The sequence below is a fragment of the Podarcis bocagei genome (genome assembly GCF_964188305.1).
Source record: "Podarcis bocagei genome assembly, chromosome: 7".
NCBI lineage: Eukaryota > Metazoa > Chordata > Lepidosauria > Squamata > Lacertidae > Podarcis > Podarcis bocagei.
The window spans coordinates 66,462,154-66,475,161 of record NC_138132.1 but is presented as its reverse complement, the minus strand read 5'-3'; the positions used below and the strand labels follow the sequence as shown (position 1 = coordinate 66,475,161).

The 13,008-nt window shown below is 47.7% G+C and overlaps 1 protein-coding gene across 5 annotated transcripts in view; it reads left to right on the top strand.

The window, feature by feature from the left end:
• CHD5 (chromodomain helicase DNA binding protein 5) overlaps positions 1-13,008 on the top strand; it is a 59,541-nt gene that overhangs the window by 20,295 nt on the left and 26,238 nt on the right. For all 5 annotated transcript variants that reach the window (XM_081201344.1, XM_081201346.1, XM_081201345.1 and 2 more), the window contains exons 13-24: positions 6-137; positions 1,582-1,693; positions 2,090-2,281; positions 2,795-2,995; positions 4,667-4,804; positions 5,631-5,752; positions 6,891-7,064; positions 8,622-8,763; positions 10,184-10,315; positions 10,725-10,842; positions 11,858-11,982; positions 12,672-12,903. In XM_081201344.1, the coding sequence (XP_081057470.1) occupies positions 6-137; positions 1,582-1,693; positions 2,090-2,281; positions 2,795-2,995; positions 4,667-4,804; positions 5,631-5,752; positions 6,891-7,064; positions 8,622-8,763; positions 10,184-10,315; positions 10,725-10,842; positions 11,858-11,982; positions 12,672-12,903 (1,820 nt within the window). The remainder of the gene's footprint in view (positions 1-5; positions 138-1,581; positions 1,694-2,089; positions 2,282-2,794; positions 2,996-4,666; positions 4,805-5,630; positions 5,753-6,890; positions 7,065-8,621; positions 8,764-10,183; positions 10,316-10,724; positions 10,843-11,857; positions 11,983-12,671; positions 12,904-13,008) is intronic.

Below are 13,008 nucleotides of genomic sequence, written 5' to 3'. Positions count from 1 at the left end.
CCCAGCTTTGACAGGAAAGGAGATGTCCACTATCTGATTAAGTGGAAGGACCTGCCGTATGATCAGTGCACCTGGGAGGTGGATGAAATTGACATTCCGTACTACGAGAACTTCAAGCAGCAATACTGGAATCACAGGTCAGGGGGTGCGGCATTGTGCAGCACACGTCGATGCGGGGAGGGCAGCCAGGGGCCTATTGCATTCAGATAATCAGAGAATAAAATCACAGAATTGTAGAGTTGGACGGGGTCCCCAAGGGCCATCTAGTCCAACCCCCTGCAATACAGGAATCACAGCCAAAGAATCCCTGAGAGCTGGCCACAAAACCTCTGTTTAAAAAACTGAAGTGAAGGAGAGGCCGCCACCTTCCAAGGGAGTCTGTTCCACTGCCCAAAAGCTCTTACCACCAGAAAATTCTTCTTCATGTGCTTAAGGCATTTATAGCCTGCCCTTTAGCCAAAAAAGTCCTTAAGTAGGGTTGCCAATTTTGCCAATTTCCCCTTAAAATATCTCAGAAAAGGTGCCGATATGGCCAATTTCCCCTTAAAACAGCTCAGAAATGGCAGTTATTCTTTATTTGCGAACAACGTTTCCATCCCAATTTTCACAGTTTGAAATATGGCAACCCTACCTTAAGAGTGTGTCCTCAGACACACAGTTTAAAGAGACATGACGCAAGAGGAAAAAAGAATGAGAAGGAGGAGGGAAAAGCAAGCTCAAACACTTCTCAGTTGTTGTTATTATTATTATTTATTAAATTTGTATACTGCCCTTCATCGGGAGATCTCAGGGCGATTCACAACACAAAAATACAAGTTTAAAACATAATAAAAACAAGGGCAGAGAATGGAGGATATATAGATTCTGTTTCTGTGTCAGTTCTAGCTTTGTTCTCCCTCTTCCATTCCCATACTACACACCTATCCTTGCACTAGCTCTCCCTCCTCTGTCCTCCTTCCCTAAATCAGCCCCTTTGCCCTTCCACCTTTCACCAGGAGAAGTTGGAGTGTTTATGGATGTTCCATGCCACCCCAGCAGCTTAGCCAGCCCTGTCTTATTACAGTATATTGAAGCCAGGGCTCTTACAGCTAGGGGCTTGAGAGGTGCCCAATCCCGCAGTCTGTGTTTACGTCCATTTTGTCATTGGGTTCAAATTGACAAAGATCCCTTGCAAACGTCCTTGAGTTTTAATCTGAGATGGCGTCGCTGTTTCTGTGGTTGTTGCAAGTGGCTGAAGAGATCAGCCCAAGTTGGCTTTGCAAACAGAGATGTCATGTCTCTGGCGGGTGTGTGTCAGTTTTCATAGCTCAGTGCTTGTAATGCAGAAGGTCCCAGGTTCTTGTAATGCAGAAGATCCCATGTTCCATTCCTATCATCTCCAGGTAGGGTTGAGAAAAGACCCCTGCCTGAACTGTGGAGAGCCTGGACAGATCGATGGTTTGACAAAAATGATGATCATAGAATTGTAGTGTTGGGAGGGACCCCAAGAGTCATCCGGTCCACCCCCCTGCAGTGCAGGAATCACTTGGTCTAAGGCAGCTTCCTGCAACATACTGACTTTTGTGTTTGATTCCCTTGCAGGGAGATGATGTTGGGAGAGGAGAGCAGCCAGACTGCCAAGAGGCTGAGCAAGAAAGGGAAGAAGTTCAATGATGAGAAACTAGAAAGGCCTCCAGAATCGCCTCTTGTGGATGTACGTTCGGGATACGGAAGGGGGGGAAAGAGAGAGCTTGTTTCCCCACCCCCTCCTCGTACACATTTCTGTTTCCTATATGGCATTTTGTCCCCCTTAAAAATGGTTATTGAAAGCTTCTTACACTTTCTTTCTCACCTTTTGGTCTGCTTCCCAGAGATCAGCAGGCATTGCCTGCACAACATCAAGAATGCTGCCGCAGACATAAGGACTAGCTGCTTGGTTTTAAGCAAAAGGAAAGAAAGATCAGCCCTTAGCAATTGCATTTTGAAGCAATGGAAGATTCAATTGCATACCCGACTTTTTTATTATTAAAAAAGCGATGAGTCAACTGGAAATGTCTTCCATTGCTTGACGGCTTCAATGGCATGCCTTGTTTTCTTCCTTCCCCTGCAGCCTACTGTAAAATTCGACAAGCAGCCGTGGTATATTGATACAACCGGTGGGACTCTGCACCCTTATCAGCTGGAGGGTCTCAACTGGCTGCGGTTCTCCTGGGCGCAGGGAACAGACACCATCCTCGCTGATGAGATGGGCCTTGGGAAGACTGTCCAGACCATTGTGTACCTTTACTCCCTTTACAAAGAGGTAGAGGCTTCTCTTGTGCTATCCCTGACTTAGAACCACAGAATCGTAGAATTGTAGTGCTGGAAGGGACTGCCAAGGGTAATCTAGTCCAACCCCCCTGCACAATGCAGGAATCACAGCTCAAGAATCTCTAGCAGATGGCCACCCAACCTCTGCTTAGAGACCTCCAATGAAGGAGAGTCCATCGCCTTCCAAGGGAGTCCATTCCACCGTCAAACAGCTCTTACCGTCAGAAAGTCCTTCCTGATGTTTAGTTGGAATCACCTTTCTTGCAATTTGAATCCATTGCTTCAGGTTCTCCCCTCTGGAGCAACAGAAAATCAGCTTGCTCCATCTTCCATGGGGCAGCCCTTCAGATATCTAAAGATGGCCATCATATCCCCTCTTGGTCATCTCTCCTCCAAGCTAAACAGACCCACAACCATGCTTCCTTATCTGGCCTCCTTTGCAAGGAGGTTGTTTATGGGGAAATCCCTCCCTTTTGCACAGAAACACCCCTCTTTCCCCAAACAGGGCCACTCCAAGGGTCCGTACCTGGTCAGCGCCCCCCTTTCCACCATCATCAACTGGGAGCGAGAGTTTGAGATGTGGGCACCCGAATTCTATGTGGTCACGTACACCGGGGACAAGGAGAGCCGGTCTGTGATTCGCGAGAACGAGTTCTCTTTTGAGGACAACGCCATCCGGAGCGGGAAGAAAGTTTTTCGGATGAAGGTGAGCACTGGTTGGCGGGGAGTGAGCAAGCATCATTTGCTTATGAACATAGAAAGCTACCTTATGTCACAATAGACCACTGCTCCATCTAGCTCAGTATTCCTGACACTGGCCGGCAGCCAGGGTTTCAGGTGTGGATCGTTCTTCCTAGCCCTCCCTGGAGATGCCAGACATAGTGGGTTGTATCCAAAGTAGTTCTACACAGAGGAGACCCATAAAAATGACTAGGCATCGCCAACTTAGGCCCCATTTGCACCAGAAAGCAGTATCATACCACTTTGAACAGTAATGACGTACTCCACACTGAATCCTGGGAACTATATTTTGTTAGAGCTGTTATGAAATTTTAGGAGACCCCGGTTCCCCTCAGAGAGCTGCAGTTTAACAGAGACACAAACTCTCAGAGTGGTTTATATTTTAATTTTTATTTATTTCTTAATAAATGATACAGAAAATTAAAATAAAGTAAACAAGCAAATACTAATGCAAAATCAAACTAAAGAAAATACATGTACCCCCTACCCTGCAAACAGAAACCCTACGTACCCCCGTGACTTCCCTCCCCCACGACTTGACTTCCTTTAGCTCAAATTTAAATACTATCAGTGCATTCTTTGGATAATACAGCTCTTATAGCCATTTCCAGTTATTGTTCTCTCTTATACTTTACATACTTAATCCATGCATATCAACATATTCTTTTTAGAGCAGTGTTTTACCATATACTCCTCAAAACATTGCCATTCTAATCTTAATTTTTGATTTTTCTGGAGTCTTATGACTGCTGTTAACTTTGCCATTCCTATAAATTCACTTAATTTACATATCCAATCTTCTTTTGTGGGTATTGTCTCACCTTTCCATTTACTGGTGAGAGCTATTCTGGTGGCTGCCTTGGCGTATAGAAAGAATGTTTTCCTGTGGGATATCCTTCCCTAATAAACCTAGTAAATACACCTCTGCTTTCTTTTCTATGGTGATTTTGAGCATCTTTTTCAACTCTTTTTTTAAAAAAAATTTCTCTCAAGAGTGGTTTAATAATCCTTCACTGGGAACTTTTGAGAATTGTAGCTCTGTGCAGGGAATAGGAGATCTCCTAACAACTCTCATCACCCTCAACAAGCTACAGTTTGGGAATTTTTTTTTAGAGTTTGAAGGGATCCCAAAGGCCATCTAGTTCAACCCCCTGCAAAGCAAGACTCACAGCTAAATAATCTTTGACAGATGACCATCCAACCTCTGTTATGCCAAACCATAGTTAAAACAAGCTGCTGGTTCATAAGCCGATAGCATCACATCATGGTTTGTTGGGTAGAAAACTAAACATGGGTAGTTTGCTGGGCTGGGTCTATATGTTGAAGCAAACCATAGTTCGGCTTGAACCAAAGCTGGCTTAGCTTTAAGTGTGAACCAGGGCCATCATGGAACCTTGGAAGCTGCCTCGCACCAAGGCAGAATGCTTGCCCACATAGCTCCATCTTGACTATTCTGCTGGTTGTGGCACTCCAGACTCAGCGGAAGGAAGAGGTCTTCTATTTGCTCCTTGTAATGAGAGATTCCAGGGAGTAAACCTAGGACATTCTGCATGAAAAGCCAGTGTGCTCTGAGCTCTGGGCCTCTCCCCAGATCACGCTTCTCTTGCTGGCGACATTGTCTCCTTGTTTCCTCTAGAAAGAAGCTCAGATCAAGTTCCATGTCCTGCTCACATCCTATGAGCTCATCACTATTGACCAGGCCATTCTGGGATCCATTGAGTGGGCATGCCTGGTGGTGGATGAAGCTCATAGACTGAAGAACAACCAGTCCAAGGTAGGCACACCTTTTCAGGGCAGGTTGGCAGAGTTTGGTGCAGGGGTTGAATGACAAATGTTTTCCCCGAACTGCTGATAGCCAAGGCATGCTCCTTTCTGGACTCATGGAGGCACCATGTTGACTTTCGGCGAGAACAAGCTGGTTATGGGAATGTGTAAAAAGACACAAGGTTACCTGTCCCAAGAGGAGCCAACAAGAACATCGCTCTCCAAATGAGGTAGATCATTGCTCTGGGGGTGCCTCCTAGAACCATAGAATTGTAGAGTTGGAAGGGACCCCAAGGGTCCTGTGCAATTCAGGAGGTACAGCTAAATAATCTTTGAAGATGGTGATCCAGCCTCTGCTTTAAAGTCTCCAAGGAAGGAGAGTCCACCCAGTGGTGTAGCCGCCGGGTCGCCGCCCACTGTGGAGGGGGGGGGTGCCAGGCGTGCGGTGCGGAGAGAGAGCGAGGGACTATCTGGGGGAGGGACAGTGCAGCGGCCGCCCAGCGCAGCGCTGAGCGCGGGAGAGAACCACACCAGACCAGACCAGGCAGCAGCAAGAAGAAGCTGGCAGCGGCGGCAGGTTAGGGGGCGCAAATTACTTGCCTTGCCCCGGGTGCTGACAACCCACACTACGCCACTGAGTCCACCACCTTCCAAAGGGGAAAGGAGGGTGAACTTGATGGTGGGGCACCAGTTTCCAGAGCAGCCTATTAATCCTGCATCACATCACATGGGTCAGTAGTCAGTGGCTTCTCTTTGAATGGAAGATTATGTGATGGTTCGACTGCCCAGATCCTTTGCCATAAGCTCTCTGTCAACCCCTCCCCTTTTCTCCAAAGTTCTTTAGGGTGCTCAACAGCTACAAAATCGACTATAAGCTGCTTCTGACTGGGACGCCTCTGCAGAACAACCTTGAGGAGCTCTTCCACTTGCTCAACTTCCTCACGCCAGAGAGGTTCAAGTGAGTATTTAAGGACGTCAGAAGACTCTTGCTGGATCAGGCCAATGGCCCATCTAGTCCAGCATCCTGTTCTCACTGTTGCCAACCAGATGCCCCCATGGGAAACCAGCAAGCAGGACTCAAGCACAAGAGCAACTCTCCCCTCCTGTGGTTTCCAGCAATTGGTATTCAGATGCATTGCTATCTCCAGCTGTGACAGCAGAGCATAGCCCTTGTGGCTAGTAGCCATCGATAGCCTTTTCCTTCACAAATTTGTCCAATCCTCTTTTAATTCCACCCAATATGGTGGCCTGCATTGCCTCATGTGGGAGTGAGTTCCATAGTCACTTTATTGAAAATGTCCAGAATCTTCCAACATTCAGCTTCGTTGGATGTCTATGAGTCGCTGTGTTATGAGAAGAGAAAGACTTTTCTCTGTCCACTTTCTTGATGCCATGCATAATTTTATGAACTTCCATCATGTTGCCTCTTCCTCGCTTTTTCTCTAAACTAAAAAAAAATCCCAAATGCTGCAAGTTATGCCCTTCCTCACGTACCTTCCAAAACAGATTTCCTCAAATGTGTGCCCTCCAGCTGTTTTGCACCGCAACTCCCATCATCCCTAAGCTAGAGTTGATGGAAAATGTGTTCCAAAACAGCTGAAGGGCACCATATTGGGGAAAGCTGTTCTGTGGCAGACCATTGAACAAACCGTAGCTTGAGGCTGAAGCCACACCTTATGCTTTGTTTGGGACTGTGGATGTGCCTGTGGTTGATTGGTGGTCTGCAGGAAGACTTTGGAGTGACTGGGCTTGTTGTAAATCCTCGTCTTTCCCCTTTGCCTGGCCAGGCTCGCAGGGCTGCCTTCCTGCTGTATTTAAGGCTCTGTTTACCAGATGCCACCTGCAGCTCTCATTTTGGTGGCTCGCCCATGTGCCAGAAAGCAGCCCTTCCCAACCTGCGCTCAGGTATGGCTGCCCAGAGCTTCAGCCTGGCCAGCTGGCAACAGGACCTTTTCCAGACGTTGCCTTGAAGCCACCCAATGACGCTGTGCAAGACGCATCCTGCAGGCAGAGTGGGTGGCATTTGCTGTGCTGGAGTGCCCTGGCTGCCTTCGCCAAGCCCTGGCTGCTCCATAATCCATCCTCTGCATCCACAGCAACCTGGAGGGCTTCCTGGAAGAGTTTGCAGACATCTCCAAGGAGGACCAGATCAAGAAACTTCATGACCTTTTGGGACCTCACATGCTCCGGAGGCTGAAGGCCGATGTGTTTAAGAACATGCCTGCCAAGACGGAGCTGATTGTCAGGGTGGAGCTGAGCCAGATGCAGAAGTGAGTTCTCCCCTTGCAAGACGTGCTGGGCCAGGCCATAGCACAGTGACTGAGCCCTATGGCCCTCAGCTTGGAAACTGTGGGGCAGGTGGGGTGCTTTCATTTGCAGTGGTCCCGGTGACCCAGAAGTTGTTTCACTTGCATGTGGACCCCCACCATTACTGATCCATTACCATAGTAGAGAAATGGTGGGTGTGTCTATTATTATTATTGGCAATTTTATCATGCTCTTTAGCAGGAAAAAGCTCCCATATAAGTCCATAGTGACTTCCACAACAGTCCTTGTCCTCAGACTTGTGGAAAAGGGAATGTGAGAACACCCACAACTCCACACCCTCCACAAAAAAACACACATGTGAAACACAGACAGAAAACTCATTCCAATCATCCATCATCCATCATTTATTATACAGTCACAGGCCTGTCAAAACAGAGTGGACTGTTTGTAAAAAATCAATCAATCATTAAAGCATTCACTTATGGCGAATACAATGTGATACAAAACATGAAACACACATGTCTTTAAGAGACAGCATGACACAAGCATCAAGCATGGTGCACGACCTGCAATTAGAATAATAGTGTCATCTTGTGAGAACTCTGAGCAGAGAAGAAGTTTGGAAAAGCGAGCAACACCCCCTCAAAAATGAGGCAGTGCTCTCAGCTGGACCCCCCCCCCCCCGAAAATGTCCCAAAAAACTTTCAGAAATGTGGTGGTGGTGGTGGTGATCCCACGAGCTACATTCACTAGTTTTTCACGAGGCCGATGGTGCCAGCCTTTTACACATGGGGCCTCCACTTCCCTCTTCCCCCACTGGAAGGCCATTCCAGAGACAGCCTGTTTGCCACCATTTTTCTTCCAGGAAGAGAGAATGCTAGGGACTTGTTGTGTCCTTGTTTACTTACAGGTTGAGCTGATGGGAAGCAGGGAGGCCCATGTGCTCCTTCAAAGGCCACTGCCCTCCTGCTCTGTGGAGCTGCTTCTTAACAGCTGCTACCCCCCAAAACTCTTGTTCTCTTTTGTGTTTTAGCCCCCCTCCCTTTCACTCTTCCTGGCAGGAGAGTGTGGCTTTCGTTCCAAGCTCCAGAAATCTTTAGTAGAGATTATCTGAATGATAATCTTGGCCATTTGATTGCCCTTTTTACTCATTGCTGTCTTTTTTATTTGTATATATTTTATTTGCATATATTGCTTGTTTTATGTTGCTATGGCCATTGGCTAATGCGAATAAAGTTTATCTTATCTTATCCAAGCTCCAGAAACCTAAGCAAACCATCGCAACCCGTTGAGGAAGTCCTGGTAACTTTGCAGAGGTATACAATTGCCTAGGGAAATGCTCATATCCTGTTCACTGCAGGATAGTGTATCTAGGATCTCAGAAAGAATCATAGAATTGTAGAATTGGAAGGCACCCAGGTCTTTATTTTGCTTGTGGCTGGGTGGGGATCTAGCATCCCCATTCAGCACCCTTGTGAGTCACGGAAATCTTACAGCTTCCAGGGGAAGCCCAGAAGCCCCTTAACTAAGATGCCCTTTCCCCACTTGTGTTCACACAGGAAATACTACAAGTTAATCCTGACAAGGAACTTTGAGGCTCTGAATTCGAAAGGTGGAGGCAACCAGGTGTCCCTACTCAATATCATGATGGATCTCAAGAAGTGTTGTAACCATCCGTATCTTTTCCCCGTGGCGGCTGTGGTAGGTCTGTTTCTATTTCATGCCTTCTCCCTCCCCACCTTTGCTCCAAACCGGAGCTTAGATCAGTGCATTGGGTGGGTGGGCTTCCTAGGCAGTTGCCCATCATAGAGTTGGAAGGGACCCTGAGACTCATCAAGTCCAACCCCCTGCAATGCAGGAACCTCAGCTAAAGCATCCATGACAGATGGACATCCAACCTTTGCTGAAAAACCTCCAAGGAAGGAGAGTCACTCCCGAGGGAGTCCAGATGAACTCAATAAAAGTGCAGCAATGGAGCTCCTCTGTATGAATCAGAGTTGGTGGTCACCAATGTGCACCTCTGTCTCTCTTCACCATCTCAGTCTGGGGAGGTTCTGAATCTCTGGGTGAAGTCAAGGGTGGTTTGGACATGGACGGAAGGTCTGAAGAAGCTTACTCCAGCCAAGGAAGAGTTGCTTTTGGCCAAGAGGCCCAACAACCCAGTGTTAATTGGTCTGCTTGCTCTGGATGAGGTCACTCTCATCAGGTTCACCATTGGAGGTGGGGGAACTCCTTGACCCAACTTTGCTCTTTCTTAAGAGCATAAGAAGAGCCTGCTGGATCAGGCCAATGGCCCATCTGGTCCCAGCATCCTGTCCTCACAGTGGCCACCCAGATGGCACTCAGCAAGCAGGATCCGAGCACAAGAGCCCTCTCTCCTCCTGTGACTTCCAGCAACTGGTATTCATTACTGCCTCCAGCTGCAGAAGCAGAATATATCCCATAAACCTTTTATTTTCTTTATTCCATTTGCTTAAGAACTCTATGCGTCCGTCGCTCACAGTATCTTAAGCCAGCAACCAACAAAATGGGTTGTCTCCTGCTAAGTCCTACTCAGAGCAGACCCACTGGCCCCGGTTAACCATGCCCATTAAATTGCATGTGTCTACTCCGAGTAGGACTGCTGTTGGATGTAAACGGTGTGTTTATCTGTTTAGTCAGCATTATAAAATATTGTCATTTGCGAAGTCGTTCCTGGGACATTTTGCTTGGTCCTAACTACTGTGGATTTTGGATCTTTTCTTGTGGACCTCTTAAGTTATTCAGAACATAAGGACATAAGGAGAAACTGCTGGGTCAGGCGAGTGTCCCACTTAGTCCACCATCCTGTTCTCACAGGGGACAAGCAGTTACTCCAAAGAGAAGCCTGCAAGCATAAGAACCCTCTCCCCTTTTGTGGCTCCTAGCAATTGGTGTCCAGAAGCATGACTGACTCAAGCACAGAGAGTTGGCTTAGACTGAGCAAGACCACTGGTCCATCCAAGACCGGGTGTGGCTTCATCTCTCTAGAGACACTTCTTGCTCACCCAGTGGCCTCCTAGCAGAGGTCATGTGCTATGCAGGAGCTGTTCCCTTGCAGGCTGGACTTAGCCATACCCCACTCACTTCCCTTTGCTCTTAGGAAGCCCCGGTATTGCCAAACGGATCCTATGACGGCAGCTCGCTGGTCAAGTCGTCTGGGAAGTTGATGCTGCTGCAGAAGATGCTCAAGAAGCTAAGGGACGGTGGCCACCGGGTGCTCATCTTCTCCCAGGTGTGAACAGGTCGAGCGGCAAAGGCTGCATCCACACGGCCATTTATTCCATTTCCCCAAAGAGACTGTTAATTTCCGTGTCATATTTGTTCTTCCGCATGATGTGAAAGCACTTCAGGAAAACTTTGGGAACATGGGGCTTGTTTAGCACTCATTTTAGTGTTATTTGATTCTAGAAAGAAAAGGAAAAAACAACTTGTTTGACCAGGAAAAATTGTGGGAGTAAAGTGATAAAAGTTTGGGAGTGGTATACCAGCGTGCAGTTACCTTCCTAGGGAATCCTGGGGCTGCCGTAGAGTGTCTTCTGTTTCCGAGTACTTTGGGCTTAAAGGGACCTTTAATTGTTTCTTTTTATTTCAGGTGGTGCACTCGCTCATGGTCTGATTATTTTATTTAAATTTTTTAATAGATGACGAAGATGCTTGACTTGTTGGAAGATTTCTTGGAATACGAGGGTTATAAGTATGAGAGGATTGATGGCGGCATCACTGGAGGACTGAGGCAGGAAGCCATCGACAGGTTTAACGGTACTTCAGTTTCAGCTTTTCCATGTTCAAGATGCAGGCCTTGCTCCGGCCCGCAGGTGGCTGGTGGAGAGGCAGTGTTGGTGTAGTGGTTAGAGTGTTGGATGAGGACCTGGGAGACCAGGGTTCAAATCCCCACTTGGCCTTGAACCTACCTCACAGGGTTGTTGTGGGGATTAAATGTGGAGGGGGAGAACCATGTAAGCCACTTTAAGCTCCATGGAGGAAAGGAGGGGGGGATATAAATGAAATGAATGAATGAATGCTGGGGAACCAGCTGGAGCTCAAAGCCACTGAAAGTTTGCAGGATTTGATGTCTTTCCATTGCAAGATACGTAGGATGAAGTGGTTTCTTTGTTATCCAAATGGCCAGAAAGGGTTGGGGAGTCATGTTATTTAGCTTAATTCTCATGGACTAGCACAGTTTTCATTCCAGCTTTCCATTGGTTAAAGAGCTACCTCTCCTGCTGCGTTGGTTCCCTGGGGGCTCCCCCTGGCTGGCACAGTTTCATTTACTTATATGCCCCTGGTCCAACAGCAAATCCTTCCTTTAGCTGCAGCCGGTTGGGGGTTGAACAGGCTAGATTTCCAGATCAGAAGGAGGCAAGCTCAGAGCAGGGTCTTGTCTGCAGGCTTCTGGACCACTAGAGCTTTTCCTCGCTCTGTTTATCTGCTTCTCACCACATGCTAGCCCTTCCTTTGTGGCCCACAGCTTGAAAATGGTGGGCTTAAGCCAACACAAAATGAATTTGCTTCTACTACTGGTGGAGCAGTTTAGCCAGCTCTGGTAGGGCTCTATAAACGCCCCAGAAAAGGGTGCTCAGGTTGTCTGTTTCTCTCCTGCCTGCTTCTGGATCACCCCTCTTTGTTTGCCACTAACTGATCTTGTCTTCTCCCTGCCCCCCTTGCAGTCAGGGGCACCTGCTGTCGTTACTAACCCTGACACTTCTCTGTCTCCCCATCCCTCTCGTCTCTCCCCACCCACACCCCACAACCTTCTCGATTTTGTCATCCTCAGCACCCGGAGCTCAGCAATTCTGTTTCCTGCTCTCCACCAGAGCCGGAGGTTTGGGCATTAACCTTGCAACAGCCGACACAGTCATAATTTACGATTCTGATTGGAACCCCCACAATGACATTCAGGTTAATTCCGTCGGTTCTCCCTTGCTACCTTTGTAACCCCCGGAGTAAAAGGCTCACACCTGCCATCTCCCAACCTCCCACCCTCCTCTTAGCATCCCTCGCCTCATTCCCCACCCCCTACCAATCTTGCTGGGGTCCCTCAAAAGCTCCCCCCATCCCTGGCTCCAAAGCAAGTTGCTGGTGTTTCCCAGAAATGCATGCCTGTTTTTCTGACTTCACTCCTCCTTCTCCTCTTGTATAAATCTTTCCTTCTCCCCCTCTCTGCCCACTGCCATTTTCACAAGGAAATGTTCTGCTGGCTGGTTTTTTTTGTTTTGTTTGTTTTGCTATTTTCCCTTTGCTTCAGCATTTGCTCCAGATGTTCTTCATTTTATTGACAGCTGAAAAATGAAGTTGTTGAAATAATTTATTCATTTGGGGTGTTCGCATGACTAAGGCTGCATTCACACAGCGGTCTACTCTATTTCCCCAATGTTTCCATAACTGTTAATTTCCACGTTATGTTTGAGCTTTCAAGCACAAAGGCCCTTTCCCCTCCTTTGGCTTCCAGAAACCGGTGTTCAGAAGGATTTCTGCCTCCAACCATGGAGGTAGAACATTGCCATTGTGGCTAGGAGTCATTAATAGTCTTCTCCTCCATGAAGGATCCTCCATGTTATTCTGAAACATCTCATTGCTCATCCATCCAGGCCTTCAGCAGAGCCCACCGGATTGGGCAGAATAAGAAGGTGATGATCTACCGCTTTGTGACGAGGGCGTCTGTCGAGGAGCGCATCACCCAAGTGGCCAAGAGGAAGATGATGCTGACTCATTTGGTGGTGCGCCCGGGCCTTGGCTCCAAGTCTGGCTCCATGACGAAACAAGAGCTGGATGACATCCTGAAGTTTGGCACAGAGGAACTGTTCAAGGACGACGTTGAGGGTGAGATGGCATGGCTGTGCTTGATGATGCAGGCATGAGTAGGGAAAGGTGGCAGCGATGGGGGAACCATGGATGGAATCTGGAACCTTCTGCATTCCAAGTAGG